The sequence below is a fragment of the Camelus dromedarius genome, chromosome 2 (assembly GCF_036321535.1).
Source record: "Camelus dromedarius isolate mCamDro1 chromosome 2, mCamDro1.pat, whole genome shotgun sequence".
Lineage (NCBI taxonomy): Eukaryota > Metazoa > Chordata > Mammalia > Artiodactyla > Camelidae > Camelus > Camelus dromedarius.
This window is the reverse complement of record NC_087437.1, coordinates 42,399,421-42,423,033: the sequence shown is the minus strand read 5'-3', so window position 1 is coordinate 42,423,033 and position 23,613 is coordinate 42,399,421. Positions and strand designations below refer to the sequence as shown.

Genomic DNA, 23,613 nt, shown 5'->3' with positions numbered 1-23,613 from the left:
TGACTTTTTGCTTCTAAGTTTATTTTTAGAACATTATAGAGTAATAAATGAAGAAAATGGAAAATTGCAAAGTAATAAAAAGAAAATAAAATTATTCGAAGTTCTTTTATACAAACAGAAATACATTTGACGTTTAAGTGTATTTCCCTCCAGCTGTTGTATTTGTGTTGTTTTAAACATAATTGTTGTCATAATATATATATTCATTCACTTATAACTAAATAGTTGTTTGTGGTGATATCCTGCTTTTAAAATTATTTTAAGGACAAGGTGTTCTGTTTACATTTAGATATAATATTTACTTATTTTGATATGTATAAATACATATTTATATGTATTTATGTTAAAATAAATGGTTTCTTGTAGAAAAACATTTACATAGTTTTCAAAGTAATTTTTAAAAAATGTTTAAATAACTAATCTCTACTAAAGAATGTTTTCTACATAAACATTCATACTATAACATCATTTATAAAAGGAAACTGGATACTATCTATTTACCTACCTTTCCTAACATCTGCATTATCTATTCTATCTTTACAATTTTTTGGAGGGAAAACAAGACCTTGAAAATTATTTTACATTCCTTGACTCTTGGAAGGTTAAACATTTTCTTATGTGTCTCTTTACTAGCAGTATTTTCTGCTACATGAATATAAACATTATTAAAATGTTTTTATTTTTATCAATGGAGTTTCATACTGATAAACATTTTAAAATAACAGAAGTTTTAAATGTTTAAACAAGTGCATCAAAAGTCTACCATATCATTTTTTACTATATGTAGCAAATTATCATACCTGAGTTACAAACTCTAGGGGAAAAAATTCTAAAACAGAGCTGACACACTGTAATAACTGAATCACTTTCCAAGAGTCTTGAAATTACAACTTGCTGAATTAATTGTAAGACCCCCTTTTAATGCCACACATGCATAAGCAAAAAATAAAATCCTACACATTTTAAAGGTTTTTTTGCCTCACCATTTAATTCTTGGTGTAAAGAGTTTTGTTTCATTTTGTTTTAAAAGGTGGAGGCAGTGATGTTAGCAGGATTATGGCATAGACATCCCTTATTTTTGTCTTCCCTCCCACCCCAACAACAAAGTCAGCATCCATTCATGGACAACAGTGCCTTTAAGGGAGCTGTGGGTTTTAGCACCATATGTCAAGGGGCCCAGGAGGTGTCTTGTCAGGGAAAAGGCAGACAGACCTTGATTGTAACTGTGGACCCTGGAGTGGCCAGTAAACCATTTTCAGCCTCTCTCAGTAAAGATTTAGGAGTCCCTAGAGAACACTGACTTAGACAGTCACTCACAAACCAAAGAGCCTTTGTGGAAATCTGTGTTTCCAGAAAAGTTCCTACACTCCATGGAGGAAAAAAAAATTTAGTTTAGACACATTACAGTGAGCACTTAGTAAAGACTGGAGGAAATAATACTTCAGATGTGAAGATAGCAACACAAGAACTCCAAGGAACATGGAAAATCAAGGAAACATGATATCACCAAAAAATCACAATAATCTTCTGATAACTGAACACAAAGACATGAAGATCTCTGACTTACTGGATAAAGAATTCAAAGTAATTATTTTAAAGAAACTCAGTGAGCTACAAGAAGCCAAGAAAGATAATTCAGCAAAATCTGGAAAACAATACATGAACAAAATGAATTTAACAAAGAGAAATCATAAGAAAGAACTAAACAGAGATTCTGGAGCTGAAAAATACAATGAATGAAATTAAAAGTGCAATAGAGAACGTAAGAGCAGACTTGATCAAATAGAATAAAGAATCAGTGAGATTGAAGACAGGAACTTTGAAGTTATCCAGTCAGAAGAGAACAAAGGAAAAAGAGGAAAGAAAGCCTATGTGAATTATGGAATACCATCAAAAGAACCAATTTGGAATCACTGCTGTTACAGAATGAGGGAAGGAGAAGGGGGTAAGAAAGCTTATTTAGAGAAATAATGGCTGAGAACTTCCCAAATTTGGGGAGCTAATTTGGATATCTAGGTTCACGAAACTCACAGGTCACTAAAGAAAATCAAATTAAAGAGAAACCCTCTCCAAAACACACAGAATAAAAGTATCAAAAATCAAAGACAAAGAAAATCATAAAAGCAGAAGAGAAAAAAAGGAAATCCTCAAAAGTCGACTATTTAGCAAAACCTTACAGGCTCGAAGAAAGTAAAATATATTCAAAACGCAGAAAGGAAAAGAAACTGCCAACCAAGAGTACTTTACCTCGCAAAGCTGTCCTTCAGAAATAAAAGAGAAATGAATACTTTCTCAGACAAACAAAAGCTGAGGGAATTAACCACTACTAGATCTTCCTTATAAGAAATGCTGAAAGGAGTTCTTCATGCTGAAATGAAAGGATGCTGATTAGTAACATGAAAGCATATGAAGATATACAATATACTGGTAAAGGTAAGTATGTAATCAAATTCAGAATACTCTAATACTGTGATCTGATGGAGTGTCAAATGCTTAACTCTAGTATAAAGGTTAAGGACAAGAGTATTAAAAATAGCTATAGCTACATTAATTTGTTAATGAATACACATTAAAAAGTAAATTGTTACATCAAAACATAAAAGGAGAGGAGTAAAATGTTGTTTTTTTGTATGCGATTGAAGTCAAGCTGTTACCAGCATAAAATAGACTGTTATATTTATTTCATGTAAGCCTCATGGTAACTATGCATCAGAAACCTAAAGCAGATTCACAAAAGATAAAGAGACAAGAATCAAAGCATACCAGTACAGAAAATCATAAATTCATGAAAGAAGGCAACAAGAGATGGAGAAAGGAACAAGGAAACTACAAAACATCCAGGAAACAATTGATAAGATGGCATTTTTGAGTCCTTACCTATTAATAATTACTCTAAATGTAGATGGATTGAATTCTCCAATCAAAACACACCAAGTGGCTGGATGAATTTGAAAAACAAGACTCAACTGTATTCTGCCTCCAAGAGACTTACTTCAGTTTTAGGGACACGCATAGGCTCAACATGAAAGGATGGAAAAGATATTCCATGTAAGTGGAAACCAAAAGAGAGAAGGGGTAGCTATACTTATAGCAGACAAAATAGAGTTTAAGCCAAAAACACTAACAAGAGACAAAGAAAGGCCATTATCTAATGATAAAGAGATCAATTCATTAAGAAGTTGTATATAACAATCGTAAATATATACGGTCCCTACATCAGAGCACCTAAATATATTAAGCAATACCAACAAATCTGAAGGGAGAAATAGACAATACAATAATAGGTAGGGGACTTCAATACCCAATTTCTACAATGGATAGATCATCTAGGCAGATAATCAACAAGGAAACATTGGGCTTGAATTATGCTTCAAACAAGTAGACCTAAACAGACATATACAGAATATTCCATTCAACAGCAGCAGAATACACATTCTTTTGAAGTGCACATGGAACATTCTGTAGGATAGATCATATGTTGGTCACAAAACACATTGAAACAAATTTAAAAAGATTAAAATTGTATCAAGTATCTTTTTCAAGCACAGTGGTATAAAACTAGAAATCAATAACAGGAGGAAAGCTGGAAAATTCACAAATATGTGGAAATTAAAAGCACACTCTTGAACAGCCAGTGGGTCAAAAAAGAAATCAGAAGGGAAATAAAAAATAACTTGAAACAAACAAAAATGAATACACAACATACCAAAACATGTGGGATGCTGCAAAAGCAGTTCTAAGAGGAGAGTTAATAGTGATAAATATCAAGATTAAGAAAAAGAAAGATCTCAAATAAACAACCTAACTTTATACCTTAAGAAACTAGAAAAAGAATAAATTAAGCTCAGAGTTAGTAGAAGGAAGGAAATATAGATCGGAGCAGAAATAAGTGAAAGAGGGACCAAAAAGCAACAACAGAAAAAGACCAATGAAACTAAGAGATGGTATTTTGAAAAGAAAGAGAAAATTGACAAGCCTTTAGCTAAACTAGCCAAGAAAAAAGAAGAGAAGACTCAAAATCAGAAAAGAAATAGGAGACATTACAACTGATACCACAGAAATGCAAGGGATCATAAGAGACTACCGGTATACTCCTGAGATAGTACAGTTACAGGTCCATACTACCACAATCAAGTGAATATTGCATGAATTGTTTGGTTTCTCAGTGCATGTAAATGTTACACTATCCTATACTGTAGCCTATTAAGTGTGTAATAGCATTTTGTCTAAAAAAATGTACGTACCTTAGTTTTAAAATATTTAATTGCCAAAAAGTGCTAACCATCATCTGAAAACACAGGGTTGCCACAGACCTTCAATTTATAAAAAGCATGTATCTGTAAAATGCAATAAAGTGATGTGCCATAAAAGAAGTATGCTTATACTATCAACAATTATATGCCAACAAATTAGATAATGTAGAAGAAATAAGAAAGTTCTAAATATTACACCAAAAACTGTTTAGAACTAATCAATAAATTCAGCAAAGTTGCAGGATACAAAATCAACATACAGAGATCAGTTGCATTTATATACACTAGCAATGAAACATCTGAAAAAAATAAAACAATCCCATTCACAGTAACTTAAAAAAATAATAAAATACTTATGAATACATTTAATCAAGGAAATGAAAAATCTGAACACTGAAAGCAACAAGACTTTGATGAAAGAAACTGAAGAAGATGCAAACAAATGGAAAGATATCCCATATACATGGATCAGAAGAATTAATATTGTTTTAAATGTCCATACTATCCAAAGCCATCTATAGATTCAGTGCAATCCCTATCAAAATTCTAATGGCATTTTTCACAGAAATTGAAAAACTAATTTTAAAATTTGTATGGCACTGTGAAATTAAATCCAATATGACCAATGTCCTTATAAGAAGATAAGAGACACAAAGATCTATACACAGAGGAGACACCCATGTAAAGGCCAGAGGCAGAGATTGGATGCATCTACAATCCAAGGAACACCAAGGACTGCCAGCAACCACAGAAGGCAGCATGAGCGAGGCAAGAATGTATCATCTCCTAGAGTCTTCAGAGAGACCATGGCCCTCTGACACTTTGATTTCAGACTTCTAGCCTCCAGAACTCTGTGAAAATGAATTTCTATTGTTTTAAGCCACTCAGTTTGTGGTACTTTATTACAACAGCAACAGGAAACTAATACAGTTAGCAAAGGCAAGATCCAGGAAACCAGAAGATGAGGCATAGCAGTGATCCATGAGTTGTTTGTTTATGGTGGGAAGAGGAGGCTATATGATGCTCCCAATCAGGGAGTAACACTGCCATTTTCCTGGAGCTGCCATAGGCAGGTCCATGCTGGATTTTTTTTTAAATGAAGTCATAGATCTTTGGATGATGCCATAATAGGATGGTTGCAAGAAAAAAGAAAAACTTCCATTTGTTTTTTGAATGTAATCCAGGGTTTTCTGTCTTGAGAGAATATAATGTTATCACAATTGTCAAGATCAAGGATACTTCAAACCATAATTGGTAGTGGGGTTGTGAAAATTAGGTACATACATTATAAATATAGTAATTCACAAACTAATTTTCCTCAACATATCATGTAGTGGCTTTGACCTTAATCAAATATTTAACACTACATTTAGGTAGTACTGCTAAGGATGTTGCTGGTTATAACTCTTAGTACATCACAGGACTGAAATCATCATCATCCTACCCTCAGACCTGCTTTGCATCCAGTATTTCTTATGTCAGCTGATGACATTACTCGAACCAGAAACTTTGAAGTCATTATTGAATCCATCCTCTTTCTCCTCTTTCAAGAATCTAGTTAGGAAACCATCAATTTAACTTCTAAATGATTTTCTCTCACTTTCACTACCCATCGTTACTCAGTGTTCTAGATCAGACAGTCCCCTTTCTGACAGTTTCTTCTTGGCCTCTTTTGTTAACTTGTCCTCTTCCTTTTCCTTAACCAGTAAACGTCAAGGCCTCAAGCCTGCTTTGCATCCTCCCACCTCACACTCTCAACTTCTCTCTCTTCCATTGTCAGGGCTTCAGTTACAGAACGAAGACTCCTGCACATACATCTCTAGCTTGGACCTCTTCTGTAGCCTCCTGAGTTGTATGCCTAGGAGTCTACTCAATATCTCTCCTCTAAGTAGATGCTCCATAGAAACTCCAACCTAAGTATTCCACACTGATTGTGTCATTTTTCCTCAAATCTTTTACTCTTCTACTGTTTTTTTATCCAGTTGCTTCAACAAGAAACCTGGGAAACCATGTTAACTACTCCTTTTTCCTTCCTTTCCAAATCATTTTAATTCTACCTCAATTCTCTTTTGACTCTTCAGCCCGGTTACCAACAATTGATACAAGTCTATCATCTTTCTTGGACACCTTAGAAGCAACACCCTCTGAAAAGCTTCTCCTGCTCTCCTTCCACCATATACCCTTTACGCTGTCATTAGATCTAATATAAATCCCCCAGTGCTTCCTCATTGCCTAGAAAATAATGTTCAAACTCCTTGGCACAACACATGAGGCCCTGCTTCATATGACCTCTGCCTAACTCTTCAGGTTAAACTCTCCACCTTCCTGCATTCGATGCTTGAGAAATACCTGAACTACTTGTGGCTCATACCACATTTCAGGACTTTTGTATGTGTCTTCTCTGTGCTTCAGGTGATCCTACCTCTGTCCAGCTGCACACTCCTGTCCAGCCTGCCCAATTGTTTCAGTCATTACCTTTCTTGCAGCTCTTCTAGAACAGAACTAATCATTACTTCCGCTCACTATATCTCTCAACTTTGTATATTTGGAATAATAAGTTTATCTGACTTCCTCTCTGACTAGAGTGTCCTTTATTTTTGGGAAAGGGATCATTTTCATCATGACAGTGCCTACCACAGTGCCATATAGAGAGCAGGACTCAGTGTTTGTTGGACTAAAGTTCTGCTTGTCTTTAGATGAAGAAGCCCACTTCACATGGCATAGTCTATGGCATTTTGGGTAAATCACTTCAAGTAATAAAAGTAAAGATTTTGTTAAACAATGATATTGCTATGTCATATAATTAGGAGATGTTAATAAAAACTAATTTAAGATAATGCTCTATAAATAGAAATGTCAATTGCTTGACTCAAATCACACCTTGTTTCCTTAGAAGCGCAGCATTTTATTGACTCTTCTCATTTTATCACCCTTCACAATCTATAAGTATGTCCTGTCTCCCCTCTCTCTAAAATGTATTCTCAATCTGCCCCTTCTCTCAGTCCCCCTGTTCCACTGCCCCTCCAGGCCACCATCATCTCCGATCTGGACTACTGAAAAAGCCTCCTGACTGGCTTCCTATTCTCTGCACTGCAGCTGGAGTGTTTCTTTTCAAATACAGATCAGATCCCATAGCTCCTCTGCTACAAAGCCTCCAGTGGCTTCTCATGGCATCAGAATGTTCGAGCTCCCTATTATGGCCCACACAATCCTAGATGATCCACTCTCCTGCACCCGTGCACTCTCCTGCACTCTCCGACTGTGCCTGCACCACCAGCCCCTGCACATGACTCCTGCCCCGTCAGCAAGCACTCTCTCTATTCCTTGACCTTATAACACCACAGGACTTCTGCATTTGTTCCCCACCCTCTAGATTCCTGCATGACTGTCTCCTGAGTCACTCAGGTCTCAGTTCAAATGGCATCTCCTTAAGGAGCTCCCCTTCATCACCCAATTGAAGCAGCTACCAACCACGGGGTGTCACACCACCTGTTCTACTTTCTTCACGGTCCTAACCACTCAGCGGCAGAGTTGAGTGGTAAAGCACATGAGCATGAGGGCCAGACTCCATGGGCTCAAATCCCAGCCATACCTCCCACTAGCTGGGTGACTTGGGTCAAGCATTTCATCTTTCAATGCCTTTGTTTTCAGAATAATAAGAGTATACTACTCAGCCATAAAAACCGACAACATAATGCCATTTGCAGCAACATGGATGCTCCTGGAGAATGTCATTCTAAGTGAAGTAAGCCAGAAAGAGAAAGAAAAATACCATATGAGATCGCTCATATGTGGAATCTAAAAAACAAAAACAAAAACAAACAAACAAAAACAAAGCGTAAATACAGGACAGAAATAGACTCACAGACAGAGACTACAGACTTGTGGTTACCAGGGGGTGGAGGGTGGGAAGGGATAGCCTGGGATTTCAAAATTGTAGAATAGATAAACAAGATTACACTGTATAGCACAGGGAAATATACACAAAATGTTATGATAACTCACAGAGAAAAAAATGTGACAGTGAGTGTGTATATGTCCATGAATGACTGAAAAATTGTGCTGAACACTGGAATTTGACACATTGTAAAATGATTATAAATCAATAAAAAATGTTTAAATAAAAGAATAATAAGAGTGCCTACTTCATAGGAATTGTGAAGACTAAATGAGTTAATACATTCAAAGTGTTAACCTGGCTTGTAGCAAATGTTCTTTGCATGTTAGTTGTTATTGTTTATTTATTGTTTGGCTCTCCTTTCTGTACCTTCCTTACTCTCATCCCACTACCATCACCACCAAGCATGTAAAATCAAAAAGAGCAGAGAGCTTACTGCCTTGCCCCCACTCCTTTATTTCCTAATGTGAACCAGGTATATTTGTTGAATGAATGAGGTATTAGAATTGGGTGTTTAAATATATCTCAAATTAGTTCCATTTTCTAAAACTCTCAGATCTACAGAAGAAGCAATGAGAATTATAGTGGTTTCTTTGTTTTTCTGTTTCTATCTCTTAATGCCCTGCTTAAGGGATACTGCATAGCACTGGGAGGCAGGTGAAATAAACATTGGTTCCATCACTTACAAACTAGAAGATCATAAACAAATTGCTCTGGGCCTCAAAAGGCTCATAAACTGAGCTTGTTATTACTGGCTGAAGATAGAGGGATGGGTCCAGTATGGGGAGTTTTGTTGTTGGTTTGTTAGTTTGGTCATCAGCTCCAAGATCTATGATTTTATGAATACAACCAAATTCAGAAAGAAAATATTGAAGTCTACAAGGTAAAATTTTGAATTATTGTACAAATTACCTGAAAGCAAATTATGCTAATCAATCCAGTTGTCTGCTTGGTTTCTATCTCTGGGATTATTTCTAGTCACCCATAATGATTAGCTTCTAACTTTATGCACATACATTCACCTACAAACATATGCATCTCTTTCTGTTTAGAGTTATATGCTTAACTAGTAACTGCAAAAAAAAAAAAAAAAAGATATACAATGATGATCTCAAACTTGAATGCTTGAAACATCATTGAAGCGTACCCTTCATATAAATGTTTTCTTCCAAACTTTGAATAGGAAACCAGCTTCCTTCCAATAATCTAATTTTAAGTCCTGAATTTATGACTATCTCTCTACTTTGGATTAGATTAAATTTAAATTACTATAATAAGGTGCAAAATTTTATGTACCAGGTGTTTTAAGGCCTTAATAAGTTTGGAGTTCTCTAAGCAGTTCTTCCAATTTTTTCCTTCTGGATCTCTGGTTGTAATTCTGCTGGTGATGTTCTTTCTTGCACTCTATATCCACCCTTGCCCCCATGTTTTATAGATATTCTGGTTTCAAATGCTTTTTCTGCTACCATTGAGACACTGAAAGAATTTTTTGAGTGGTGTTTCCACATTTATTTACATTAGTATAGATTCCTAGGTATTTATTTTATCCAATGGTTTATAATCCATCATTATTAATTATTTTGATGTTAAAACTATCCCAGCTTTAGCCATTGGGAGACCCCTCAAGCTGCCACCTGTGTCCTTCTGAACAGTTCCCATCATTTTTGAGCATTTCCTTATCTTCCAGCACAACAGGTTCATCTTGTATTTTACCTGCCCCAGACAGCCCTGTAACCAGCCTTTTCTCCAAGGAGCCATGACAAAGAGTTGTGGTTCCTTTTATTGGAGAATGAGATGGGAAACCAAGATTTGGGTGCTAGGTGTACTACTGGCTTGTCATTGCTTGAGCTGTAAGAATTTATTCTCTTCTCTCACCACATATCAGCTAGAATTTACAGTCCTTTGCAAATATAGCTGTAGAAGACAGATACTTTTAAATTATCTTTCTCATATCTGTCTCCCATTTTGAGTCAGAACAGCCCACGTGGTTTGGACAGACAGAAACTCATTACACTGAAACTGTTCCGGGCGTGTTTCCCTTTGGGAATCTTCTGGAGGGAGCCCTTGGTCACAGGCATGCAATACAGATCCGTGTCCTCCAGAGTCCGCTATGCTGCGCCTAGCGCAGCCCCGGAGCTTTCTCAAACCTGGAGTGACCGTAACAGTTTGCCAGGACACCGTAGAGGGGGCACGTCAGCGCTGCGACTTCCTCCAGACGCCGCCTCTGATTGGCTCCCGGGCATATAAGAAACCGGTGAATGAGCGGCTGGCCCTTGCAGAAACTTGCTGGAGGTCTTTGGGTGGCATTGCCCCTTCCTCCTAGTCAGCCCGACGGGCGAGAGGAGCCGGGGGAGGATGAGGTCGTCCTGTGTCCTGCTCACCGCTTTGGTGGCGCTGGCCGCCTATTATATCTACATCCCCTTGCCCAGCTCCGTGTCAGATCCCTGGAAGCTGATGCTGCTGGACGCCACTTTCCGGAGCGCACAGCAAGTGGTGAGATGTGCTGATTCTCATTCCTTCTTCTTAAGCAATATTTAAAGGGGAAACAGAATTGCCGAACCTTGTCCCACGAGAATGCATATTTTTCTAACGCAGTGAGGCGATCGCTTTTTAAGGTGGTTCAGGCTGGCATTTTCAGGGTGTCGCATTCCACTCCTTGCTACCAGCGGGCTAGATCTGTGTCTCTTCTTCTGTGTTGGTAACGGAGAAGGTGAAGTTCTTGAATAGATTTTGACTGTTTAATCCTTCATCTTTTCAAAATGTCCCCCACTTTCTTGGTTTGCTACGTCAAAAACCAATTTTGCAGCATTTTATAAACCACCCCTCCCCCAGTTTTGCTCTTCTATAGGGGGCGGCAGAGAGTGAGTTAAATGTTATAGGAAGGCTCCTGGGAAAAACAGGTTCTGGTTCCTGACAATGCAGCCACCTTAAAAGCAGACAGGGACACGGGTGATCTCCCACGGTCCCCAGCGGCAGTGGTACTGTCCATTCGCAGGGGCAGCAGGCAGGGCTCATCCAAGCACTTGGGGAACAGCACCAGTCTCACAGCTGACGTGTGGTACTCAGCAACTCAGTCCAAGAAAGGAGGCCAAGGGGCCTAGCTATCTGGAGAAGAGGCCAGGGAGGTGGTGGCAGCCGGTATTTGCATGATGCATTTGTTTTCTGCCTGCCCTGCAGCATCTAGTTTATGTCTTTGTGGAGGAGATAACCTTTGCCTGAACCAGGATATCTTCGCTTACACTGGCAGGGTAACATTTCTCTCTACTGTATCATGGTCTTGTATCTTTTTAACCTCACAGACAGGAAAATGTAACTCTCTGGTTTATTCTATGTAAGAGGCATTATTTTTAGTGCCAGACAATCTAAAAATCTAAACTACAGTCTGTAGTCAAGGTTGAGTCCTGGACTACAGCCTGCTCTACCTAATTCCTAACCCACCTAGCAAACTAAGTCTCCTCCCTTTCCCCAACCATGGGCTTTAATCTCAGGTTATTTTTGTAAACTTCTTTCAGAAATGACAACTAAAGAGAGAGAAAAAAAAAAACTCATAATTTTCCCAGAGGGTAAATTTCCTTTTCCCTGTCCTTTCTAATTGTGTGTAGTCTCTGAGGCTGTGTCCTATCAAAAAGCCCCTTGTGTAGGGTACTATACTATACCACATTCGTAGGAGGACTTGCTTTTCTTGAGTCCAGCCACTTTCTCCACCCCCAAGTCCCCTGTTGTCTTTTAGCTATAGAGCCTCTTCCTTCCCTTCTGCTTACTATAATGTTGACATGGGCGAAGAATGACCATCCCCTTCTCTAGTATTGGTTCCAAGAAAGACAGTCTTCATGTAGGAGGCCCTACAGTCTCTCCCTTCCTCTAGAAATGATGTAACTGGGGAGTAACACCCTTTAAAGATTCTGGGATACAGTGGTATTAACCTGGATGGCTTAAATGGCCTTCTACAATAAAAAGAGTAGTGACTAATAATAAGAATAAGAAAAACAGAAAAAAAGAATCAAACTACTATATTGGTCACAGAGATTATTCTTACTTTTCTGGTCACCAAGGAAATCTTCTCTATCAAATAATCTAGGAAAAGCCAGGCCTGGAAAAAAGCCTTTCTTCCCCAGTGAGGCCCCAATCCATTAAGGCATTTGGGCCCTATGGACCTCTGCAGAATGTGCCCTCAGCTGGTGTTTGGGAATGATAACATGTGTAACGCCAGGTCACAGAGATGGGGAAGATAACAGAGTGTCCTCGCTTACCACTGTGACTTAGGAGTAGGTTTGTACAGAAGTGGCTCTCATCACTTGTCTTCTGAATTGTAAAATATCAGAAAGATCATTCAGACCACAAGGAAGCATATTCTATCCAGGAAAGCAGTTTATTAATGTCACTTCAGATTGTCCTGGGGAAAAGTCAATGTGGCTTGACACAAGTTAGTAAATAGAGCATAACTGTTAGAGTCATGCTTCCCTGAATGCCACCTCAGCCACACCATTTACTAACCTCTGATTCTCAGTTTTCCTGATAAAACAGGGCTAGTGGCTACCATTAAGGTTGCTGTGAGGTTTGGTAATGTATTTAAATGGCTGGAACTGGTTGTAGTTATTCTCCTAAGAGTTGTCCCAAAGGGCCACTGTGGATTGTGGGGAGAATCTGTGGTGTTGCTCAATTTTGTTGAAATGATAAAAGAAATGTAAATTGGAAGTTGCTTTTATCTCATTGGTACCTAGAGAATTACCACTGAATCGCATAGCAAAAAGTTTGTTACCCAGATTATTTTAGTTTGAGTTGATTGGGTCAGTTATAGAAGGAACTGGAAGCTTCTTCAAAGGTGAAGCTCGGCCTCCTTCCTAACACAGCAGACACCTGCCTAGCATCAAGAAATATGAATGCTACTTTTATTCTGTTGTCAATGGCAAATGCTTCACTTCTTGCTGCCCCTTCTTATCTCCTTTATCTTGTGCAGATGAGTCAGATAACTGAGATTATGTTCATTGTACTTTTCTTCCTTGAGGTCCTCCAATATTACCTAAGAAGAAGCTACTCAGGATCTTCCTCAAGTCATCTCAAACACAGATGCCACATTAGAGCCACCTAGGGAGCCTTCAAAAGTCCTGATGCCCATGTCATACCATATGCCAAATTTATTCAGAATGTCTAGGAGGTGAGTCCCAGGCAGTAGTATTTTTAAAAGCTCCCAACATGATATCAATGTGCAGCCAAATTTGAGAACACACTGCTGATGTAGAGAATGTATTTTCCTTAAACTGCTCGTTATATTGCATACTTGTTGCTAGAAATGAGCCCCTTTACATTAGAATGGATTAGTTTACCAGATTAGTCAGTTGATACTTTAGTTCTAAGAGCCTAAGGGGATAAAATACTACCTAAGCAACTTTCAGTGTTACAGCAAAGCCAACATGAGACTTAAGTAGAAAAGCACAAACAAAAGTAGGTCTGGGAAGTGCAGTGGAGAGTGGTTCAGATGTAGATTCGGCAGCAGGAGACTAGAGGAACAAAAGGAGGGAGTCTGGGGCAAGTTCTGAAGACATTTCAAAATGCTATGCAAACCAAGATCTTTTTAAAAAAGGTAATCCCAGTATGGGTGGAGATACTGAGAAGTGTACACTGCTGAAGAAAATGTCAATTATCACAACTTTTTTGAAGACAGTTTGACATCGGAAGCTGTAGAAGCATATTTATTCTTTGACCCAGCAATCCCTCTGGATGGATTTATTTTAGGTGATCATGGATATAGATAAAGCTGTAGCTATAGAGATGGAAACATTTCACAGGTTCAAAAATCTTTTTTAACTAGTCCAAAAGCACTACCATCTATGAGAAATATGAAGGAACTTCCACCAACCTTTCTTTCTTTTTTTGCAGCATTATTTAAAAGAATGAAAACTTAAGAACAGTAAGAGGTTACGTAAATTATTGTAAACTTATATTTTGGAAAATGCAGTCAAAAATTTAGGTTGTAAAAATAATGTTTAATAGTCTACAAATGATTTGTACTGTGCATTGAGTGGAAAAATGCTACAAAACAGCATATATGCTGTTGTCCCATTTAAAATATCTATATATCAAAACATAATAGCTATGTATATCTATATGTGTATGTATAGAAAAAGCAAAATAATATAATTTAAAATATAGTGATTTTTTTTTTCTGGGCCATAAGATTGTATCTTCAGTTTTCCTATCTGTGTAGTTTAGTTTTTCTGCAATGAACATGGAATTATTAAGAAATTATTTAAAAACCTTTTTTGGCAGTAGGTTTTCTACTTCTAAAGTAGAATTGATGTGTATATGCATGTCAATGTGATTAATATTTTAATATTGTTCTATGAAGAAAATAGATTTCCTTAAAAAAGGCATCCTGTATCCTTTGACAGCTGTCACAGTGGCAGGCTTCAGGCTCAGTCAGTTAGATGTAACACAGATTGAAAGCTTACTATGTGAGTCTGAGCTACAAGAAACTGCAACCTAGTAGAATGGAGAAGCCATGTTAATATACAGCTGTTAAAAAGGCAGGAGCTGACAGGTTTTACAGAAAAGGTGCATTTACAGGAGCTCATACGAGGGAGTGGTTACGCACAGTTCAGATGGGTGATAAAGATGATGACTAGTGGTAATAATGGTATCTCAAAGGAATTCAGAGCCAGAGCATGGCTTTTGTCTTATCTGGAACATTTCCTAACTTACTAGTTCTTGTCCTATGTATCTTTTCAACAACGTAATGTGAAAGAGAGGTTACTGAAACTGGTATTTTTGCTGAATGTTCCCCCTATTCCTTATAAATAGTGCTTTTGGACTAGTGGAGCTAGGTTTTTCATCCTACAAAGTGATGTGAAATCTAACGTGATCTCATCTGAATTCTCTGTGCATGATGTGCCTTTGGGCTGTGTTGATGTGGTTTAAGTGACAGCTCAGCTGGACACTATGCAGAACTCCAACTTGCTAACCTTTTTCATAACGATTCGTGAACTGGAATGTTTACTACTGTCAGGTAAATTTAACTTCAACACATTAGTAAATAATAAGTTTGTCTACTGCCTTCTAGATATGCGTTGATATATATTTCCTCATGTAAATTAGAGATTTTGCCAAGCATAATAATTTTTACCTGATTTAATGAGATTTTCTTTAAACACCTGGCAGCCAAATGGCTTTAAGACTAGCTTCAGAGAACAGTATTTTATCAGTATTAGTTCTGACAGGGGAGCAATATGAGTTGGTTTCTGTAGATAGTACCTCCCAGTGGATCCAATCAAACATTAAGGTCAGACTGATCTAGCTACAAGTGTGTAAGACAATGCCTAATTTATAGTTCTCCTTTTTACTTTTCCTATAACTCAACAAATATGGCCCTGAATGCAGAAATGCCATCACTATTACTTTATTTTAATGGGACATCCTATTTCTAACATGTGGCTTTGTGCTTGATGTGAAAACATTTCTGGGAGGTGTGAAAGTATAATAATCATTCTTAAACATTCTATTAATACGCACTTACATCTTTTAAATTTGTGAGCATATCTTTACTTCTACTGCCAAATAAAGCTACATGGGAACTATCTACCACTTCTTTTCTCCTTCATTTATGTTTATAAAGAATTAAAATGTAATTAAATTTCCAAGTGGCAAACCTAGCTATATTCTCTACCTAATCAAAGATGTGTCATACTATGAAATTTTAACAATCTATCTTTCAGTGTTTCCAAAATAAAATTAAAATTCTACCATTTGGAAATCATCATTAATTCAATGACTATTAACTGAACACCAGTGCTGGGAGCTGGTGAAACAGGATAAGACATAAACCTAATCTTGAAGAGTTTATAGTCTAGTGAAGGGAGATAAACCTACTGCAGTTACAGAGTGTGCACTTGAATGATAGAAAGGTTGTGATAGAGGCATATATGGGTTGCTATAGGAGGCTTAAAAAGGACATCATCTAGACCTGGGCATTAGGAACTGTTTTCCTTTCACATTGACATCTACTCTGAATTATCAAGCTTGACTGTTTACAGTTAAAAAAAAATCTATTAAGCATATACTGAGCATTTACTCTGTGCCAGAGATGGTGCTATGTGCTTTTCATGCAATTCATTCAGTCCATGCTATAATTCTATGAGGTGGGTGTATTTCTTTTCCTTATCTTACAAAGGAGGAAACTGAAATCCGAAGAAAAGTAAATTGCTCACAATAGCAAAGTTTATTGTGGAGGTGGAGTCACACTACTACTCCAGCCTTACTGTGAGCTCAAGAGCTTCACCGCTGTGCGTGGCTGACTTTCCATAAGAGCTAGTTGAGTGAAAGAGGTGGGGGGAGAAGAGGACGAGAAAGGAGGGTGTAAAAGGCATTCCAGCCAAAGGGGATGTTCCAATGGGAGAGGATGGTACAAGCAAAGGCACTAAAGTGGTTCAAAGTGGCTGGAGCATAAAGCTCAGAAGTCAGAGAGATGAGGTAGGAAGGAAGCACAGGCCAAATAATGAAGGGCCCAATGGGCCAAGAAAGGAGCCACTGAAAGATTTTTAGCAGGGAAATCACGTGGTCAGACCTGTGTCTGAGTATAGTCTTTCTCAGTGGCAGTGTAGAGACTAGAGTGTAAGAATGCAAATCAGGGCCAGAGACCACCTGGGAAGCAATTATCCAGGTGAGAGGTGAGATATGAAGTAATAAAATGGACAGGTTTAGAGTCAAGCTGACAGAGCTGCTGATGGAGGGGATAATATGGAGTGAAGGAGTCAAAGATGACTCCTAGGACAGACCCTGGAGTAACTGGGTTGCTGGTGATGATGACCCTAATTAGGAAAAGGAGCAGATCTGGGGGTGGAGGTAACAGGGTTTGGGACCTTGCTTTAAAGTGTCCGTGGGAGTGGTTTAAGGATAGCTGTTCGTAAATAGTTTGCACATACAAGACTAGGGCTTGGGAGAGAGAGAGACAGACAGCTGAGCTTCAGATAAGGATTTGGGAAAGGTCAGTGAACCTGATGGTGTGGGAGTAGTGGGAATGAATGTGTATGGAGGGAGGGGAGGATTGGGGGATCCTACCAGGGAAAGCCCAGGGGGTCACCAGGGAGAAGAACAACAGGCTAGCCCTAAGAGAAATGAGACCCTAAGGAACAATTTTTTTTTTTATTATACCTTACAGTTATATTGCACTCTAGGTTTTACAAAGGGTTTTAGTTACCTCATCTCATTTTATTTTTGCAATAAATGACTGGCTGGCATTAGTTTTTTTCCATTTGTCAAGTGAGGAAACAGGTTCAGAAAGGGTCAATGATATCCCCAAGATCACATGATTAGTTATACTGGTAAAACAGAGACTAGAATAAAAATTTCTGAACTTAGTTTCGTGTTCTCACTGCCAGGCCAGGGTGACATGAAAACAAAGTCCTCCATGACGGAGTTGCCCCTTTTTGTCCCTGGTGCTGTCTCTCTGACAGGCCCCTCATGGCTGTGGCCGTGCATGTCAGAGTGCTCATGATAACTTTGTCCCGAATACACTGTATCCTGACTTTTGAGCTCTCACTGTTAAATTAATCTCCACTAGTGTTTCCCAATCTTTTTTCATGTCAGAGGCTTGATGACATTTGTAAAGTTTGCCAGGGGAAACTAGAAGAAATACCAGCGGGGAATCTAAGGGCTTGAGTGATCGAATTCACAAGATTTATAAAGAGAATTATATAAATGGTTCTCAAATAGAATGCCAAATCTGATAAATTTTGAATAGTTATAAAAAATGGTTTTAAGTTCTTACCTCTATAAAACACCTAACTATCAATATCCTACAGCCCATCTGTAACCCAATAGCGACCTACCTATTGGGAAGGTCTCCTCTCTATAGTTTGTAACTACTTGAATACATGTTTTTTTTTATTGTTATTTCTATTAAGCACAGAGAGATAGTCCCCAGGTTACATAGACCTAGGTAGCCATATAATTTATTAGCCAAACCATGACATTTTTGAGAGTGATATGGGCTGCTATTAATAATCATGCCAGGACAACCCTTTTAAACCAGAACAATGTCCAGATAAATCTGGATATATGCTTAGCGTACATTTATTTGACTTGCATTGATCAGGAGAATCAACTCAAAGTTGTAGAATGATCTCTGTGCTCCCTGTTCTGCTCAAATTTGACTGTTAACCCTCCAGTGAACACCGTCCCCCACCCCACCATCACCCCGAGACCGAATTTCTGTTCCCTAGGATAGTGGCAGAGTAAAAGTACTAAGTTCCTTAGCCAGCACTTAGGGCCTGCTACAACCTGGTACTACTCTGCTGAATCTAGCCTCACAGTGTTCCCACGACAATCCTGACACCTTTTCTTCTATTGTCTCCTCTGCCTCACATGCCCTCCAGCCTTCTCACTTTAGCCAACATCCCACACATCTTTCAACACCTACTCAAAAATCATTTCTTTTGGAAACGTCTCCCTTTTCCTCAACCTTAATTTCTCTCTCCTTTACACTCTACTAGCACTTTGTTTTTCTTTTATGGCCCTTGTTTCTTTCCTTATGTTGATATTTCTTTATGTACAAGCTTCCCACCAAATCATAAGCTTTTTCACCTATTATAGACACAATTTCCCTCTTAATATTTTAGGATTTTTGTTTTGGAGGATTTTTTAGAGGGAGGGCTTGAAGATCATTCGTGATAGAGAAAATAGGAATTCATGGTTTCGCTTTCTTTCAGTCCTCCGTGTTACTCCATTTGCCCTAGAGGGCAGACCTAATGCTTTCATGTGCTTCTTTTCTGAATTTTCCAAAAATGGCTTTTTGTTGTCCTTTGCAACTTTTTTTTGCAAGCCTTGCTGTTTTCTGGGTTTCTAACTTCCTCATAATATTTTTAAAACTTTGTTCTTGTTTTTGTGTTTGTAAAGAATCATGTTTCTGTTTCTAGGTAAATAGTTATAATTACAGGCCATCTCCTTAAAAGATCACTGGTGAATTCCCATGTTTATATGGTATCATTCTACCTTTCCCTTTTCCTCCTGAATGGATAACTGATGAATATCCCATGAGAAATTAATTTGGCTGACATTTGTGCTGCCATTCCCTAATATTGTCCCTGCCCAGGGACTCAAATTATATTTTCTTTGACCATTCTGAAGTCTACTTTTCTAAAATGCAACATAATCATTTCACTATTCCTAGTTTATGCATCAGTTCTAAGGTAGGATCACTCTGTCCCAAAGTTTCAATCACTTCCATTTCATGGCATAGTTCTTCCCTGTTAGAGAAAAGCAAGTCCAGAGCAGCAATAATCCCGACTTCCTTGATTTTCTTAGCAAGAAAAACCAATTCTGATTTTAAAAGATGATCTGCTTTTAATAGAATAAGATTACTGGCAGATACCTGTATAATAATGGATCCATTTACTGAATAATAAACACAGCCATCTTGTGAAATAGTAGATAATGTTCTCATTTAATGAAAAAGGAACTAGAAGCCCAGCAAGGTTGAGTAACTGGTTCACAGACACAGGAAGGTCTGGAAGGCTGGCTGTGAACCAGGTCTGCTGGACTCCACAGCCCTTTCAACAGTATTCCACAGCCTCGTTTTATGATTGTTCAGTCTCCTCTCCTCCTCTTCTCACTCCAACCCCTCCATTCTGAAATCTTTTGTGCTGTCAGGTAATCCACGTTAAGAAACCATCACGCAGGAAGGAGCGTGTTATATACTGTTTACAAATTTTAGTCCTGGAGAGTTGTAGTATATGTTTCATGTTGAAAAGGGTTCCATGGTTAAATAAGATTGGGAAATGCTGAGTTAAACAGAGTTAATCAGGATTTCCTTTTTTAACTGTGAAACATTTCAGAATTCCTAGCGTACTAACATGTATTTTGAATCTTAAAGAGAGAATATTTAGTGAGCCCCGTATTTAATTGTAGATCTTTATTTTGAACTTCATGACACTGATGGTATATTTACCAAATTTAAGGGTCTGTTTTCATAGTGTTTAAGAGCATAGACCTGTGCTCAGATCCAGGCTTGAGCTCTACTAGCTGTGTGACCTTGAAGACTGCATTTAACCTATGAGTTTGTTTCCTGATCTAGTAAGTGGTCATGATCCTTAGCCCATGAAGTTTCTGTGAAGATTGCATGTGATAATGTGTACAAAGCTTTATTGTTTGTCGTCATCATCACACATTAGTTAGTATGTAAAACACTTGGAACGGTACCTGTCACATAAGAAATATATTTGGTCCAAATCTGATTTTTGGCAATTATCTACAGTATATTCCAAAAGTAATATGCTGTTTTTTTTATTTTTTATTTTCACCATTATTCTTGTCAATCTGCTACTGCTCACAGGTTTGTGGACTTCTATACAGGTGTAGATCTTCTTCACCTGGACTGCTATTGGCCATGGCTACTGGGTTTCAATCCTGGCTTTGGCACTTAGTACTTGTGAGACTAATTGGGCAAGTTACTGAAACTCTTTAAGCTTTAGTTTCCTTATCTATAAAAGTAGGATAACAACAGTGCCTCCCTCAGGGCTTGTTACATTAATTAAATGTGATTGTGTGTATAAAAAGTCTTAGCACAGTGCTTGGTATATAGCAAGAATTAAAAACCTCTTCCTGTAGTTAAAATTTTGGAGTCCATGGGCTTAGTTTGCTGTTGGTCTAGTGGATATATGAATCGTCATCATCATCATAGCTAACTCATACTGTCTGACCATTCTACATATATATTAACTCAGTCTTTGTAACAATCCAGTGAGGTAAGCACTATTATTTCTATATTATAAATGAAGAATTTGAGGCACAGTGGGCCTAAGTAACTTGCCCAGATCACACACTCAGAGCTGGGACTTGAATTCAAGCAGTCTGGCTTTGAAGTTAGTGCATTAAAAGCTGAAGAAATTGCATGTCTTTTAGACTATCATTGTCTTATATCAGAGATCTTCATCAGACTCTGCCAAGGTATCAATTCATTTTAGAATAATATGCATCACCTGAAAAGAGTTCCTTAGACTTTAGGTACCTAAGGTACAGTTGGTGACATGACATTTTGTTGCATAAATTAAAGTACTTTACTTGAATTCTGTCCTGATGGTGCACTGTCTGCCACAACATGAAGGTAGTAAAGAAGCAGTTGCAAGTAGGATTGACACTTTCCTGAACAAAGGGCTTTGGATTTGTTCAAGTGATTGCCATGTGTTGGGCCCAGAGATCTGGCTTATGACTATGGAAAAGGTGACTTTGATCTCTGAAGTTATTAAAGGCAGGTGTCTTCAGCTGACCACCAATAATAAAAGAAACTCACCACGGCCTCTGTCATTGTTTAATTGAATAATCATTAAGTGCTGGGCACTGGGGTTATAGCTACTCACAAACAAACAGGACTTGGCCTTCCTGGAGCTATAATCCCATGCCAAAAGTGTGTGGCAAATAATTATATAAAGGAAAATACAAGAAATATGGAGAAATTTGTTGGCCAGCCATTAGTCTTTGAAATCCCCTAAAGACATGAAATCCCCTGAGGAAACAGTGTTGAATGAGAAGAGAGGAGTTTTAGTGTTGGGGAGAAAAGGCAGAGCCAGCAAAGGAGACAGAGCAGTCAGAGAATAAAGGGGGGAAACAAATGTCAAAGAAACCAAAAACCAATGAAGAGCTCCACCAGTTGGGAGTGATCGACTGTGTTGAATTCCCCTAAGAAATGGGGACTCTGAGGATGGAGTTGAGCCTATCAGCTCTGCATCCCGGTGGACCCCTCAGTGAATAAGCCACAAAACATACTCCCAGGCAACGGTGGCTTTTACATTCCTGCATCTCAACCTGTAGCCTGTTCGTTGGAATGATTTCAAGGATGTCTGCCAAAAATAATGTTTTGATTTTGGCAGTGTTGCTACTGAGCTATCACTTATAACAGAAAACAGTGAAAATATCCTTTATAACTTGTGATTTAAAAACCTGAGAGGGAGGTTACTGATGGATATTACTGAGCTACTAAATACATTTATATATAAATATATGTGATAGTTATAAATATGTAACTACCTAGTATATTAAAGAAGTAAATAATATGTTTAAAATATTTTTTAAAAGGGAAAGAAAAAGTAAAGAAACTCCCCTTCCCCAAAATCACTTTAAATTTGTGTTGGTTGGTTCATCTAATGTGGAAACATATTTTAAAACCTGTACTCCTACAGGCTAAATAGCTTTTCCTGTCTGCTTCCCAGTGAGGTTCACATCAGATGAGTATTAAACTTGCTTCCTTGCAGATTGCTGCCTATTAATCCTCTAGTTAGCAGCGTGCCATTTAAATGCATGTGCTGTACTTCTGTCAAGGACAGTGAGCCAGTATTTCACTGGACACACAGTGTGCCTGATTCAGGTCTTAGTGGCCACAGAAACCCCTACTGACCCAAACCAATAATTTCTCAGTCTTACTTCCTCACATGGCCAATCCAGATGGCACCATTCTTCAATTTAAATGAAAATATATCTTGGATGAAGAGAAGAACATTGTTATTGGTTATGACTACAGAAGGAACCTGTTTGGAGGTGATTTTCAATCACTTTAAAAACAGTAACATGATTCCCATAAAAGTATATTTGGGGGCAAATCATTGAATTTAAACTGCTTTAAAAGTTAGACTTTGATTTGGGTGCAGTGGTTCTGCCATTCTCTCCCTCACCTTCCTTTTTGTTTTTTTTTTTCAATTTTAGGTTTAGCCTGGTAGCATTTTTTAGTTCTATACACTTGTGATCCTTTAAGTTGTTGCACTTAAGATTGGTTCCTATGGTTTTAGTGCATATGGGAGAGCCAGATTTACTTAGGGTCTTTTTATAACTATTGAAATTGTGCTTAATATGTAATGTTATGCTCTGTTACACCTCTTACTCTTTCTGTTCATAGAGGAAAATAATGCATTATCCATTCTCTAAAGTACCCATATACTTTCAACAATTTATCCATCACCCAGAAGGCGACAGACACTGCAGAGACCTTGAGGTGCTCACATTCTAGTTTGGAAAAAACAAGTAGACAACTTCAACAAAACCTACCAAGTGCTGCAGTCATGGTACGTGGTGGGTGCTATGGGAGTCCAGCAGAGGAAGCCTCTGTGCATCTGGGGAATTCAGGCAAAGGATCCCAGAGAAAGTGCTGGCTGAGCTGAGCCTGAAAGGATGAGAAGAAACACATCACATATATGGGGAAGGAAGGACATTCCAGGAAGAGAAAACAGCAGGTGCAAAACCCTGAGGTGGGAGAGCATGACACATACAGGGAGTTATTTCTATTTCATTTCTGAAAGGTATAGAACGTTTGAGGGAGATCTTTATAGAACTGAGCCATGGGTGGAACTAGTCTCAGTCTTGTTAAGATATATTTCACTGTTTTAATTATGGTAACTTTAAGTAAGCTAAGAGGATTGTGAAAACACACAACCAATATATGATTTTTCAAGAATAAGTACTACTTGGTGAAATAAGCTTTAAACT

The 23,613-nt window shown here is 38.0% G+C and overlaps 1 protein-coding gene across 2 annotated transcripts in view; it reads left to right on the top strand.

Moving 5' to 3' along the window:
- The first annotated feature begins 10,383 nt into the window (after positions 1–10,383).
- NCEH1 (neutral cholesterol ester hydrolase 1) overlaps positions 10,384–23,613 on the top strand; it is a 54,775-nt gene continuing 41,545 nt past the window's right edge. The window contains exon 1 of one of the 2 annotated variants that reach the window (XM_010976279.3): positions 10,384–10,644. In XM_010976279.3, coding sequence (XP_010974581.1) covers positions 10,507–10,644 — 138 coding nt within the window. In that variant the 5' untranslated portion in view covers positions 10,384–10,506. Of the gene's footprint in view, positions 10,645–22,896; positions 23,193–23,613 lie in introns of those variants that run through there. The other variant, XM_064492844.1, reaches the window with a different exon arrangement.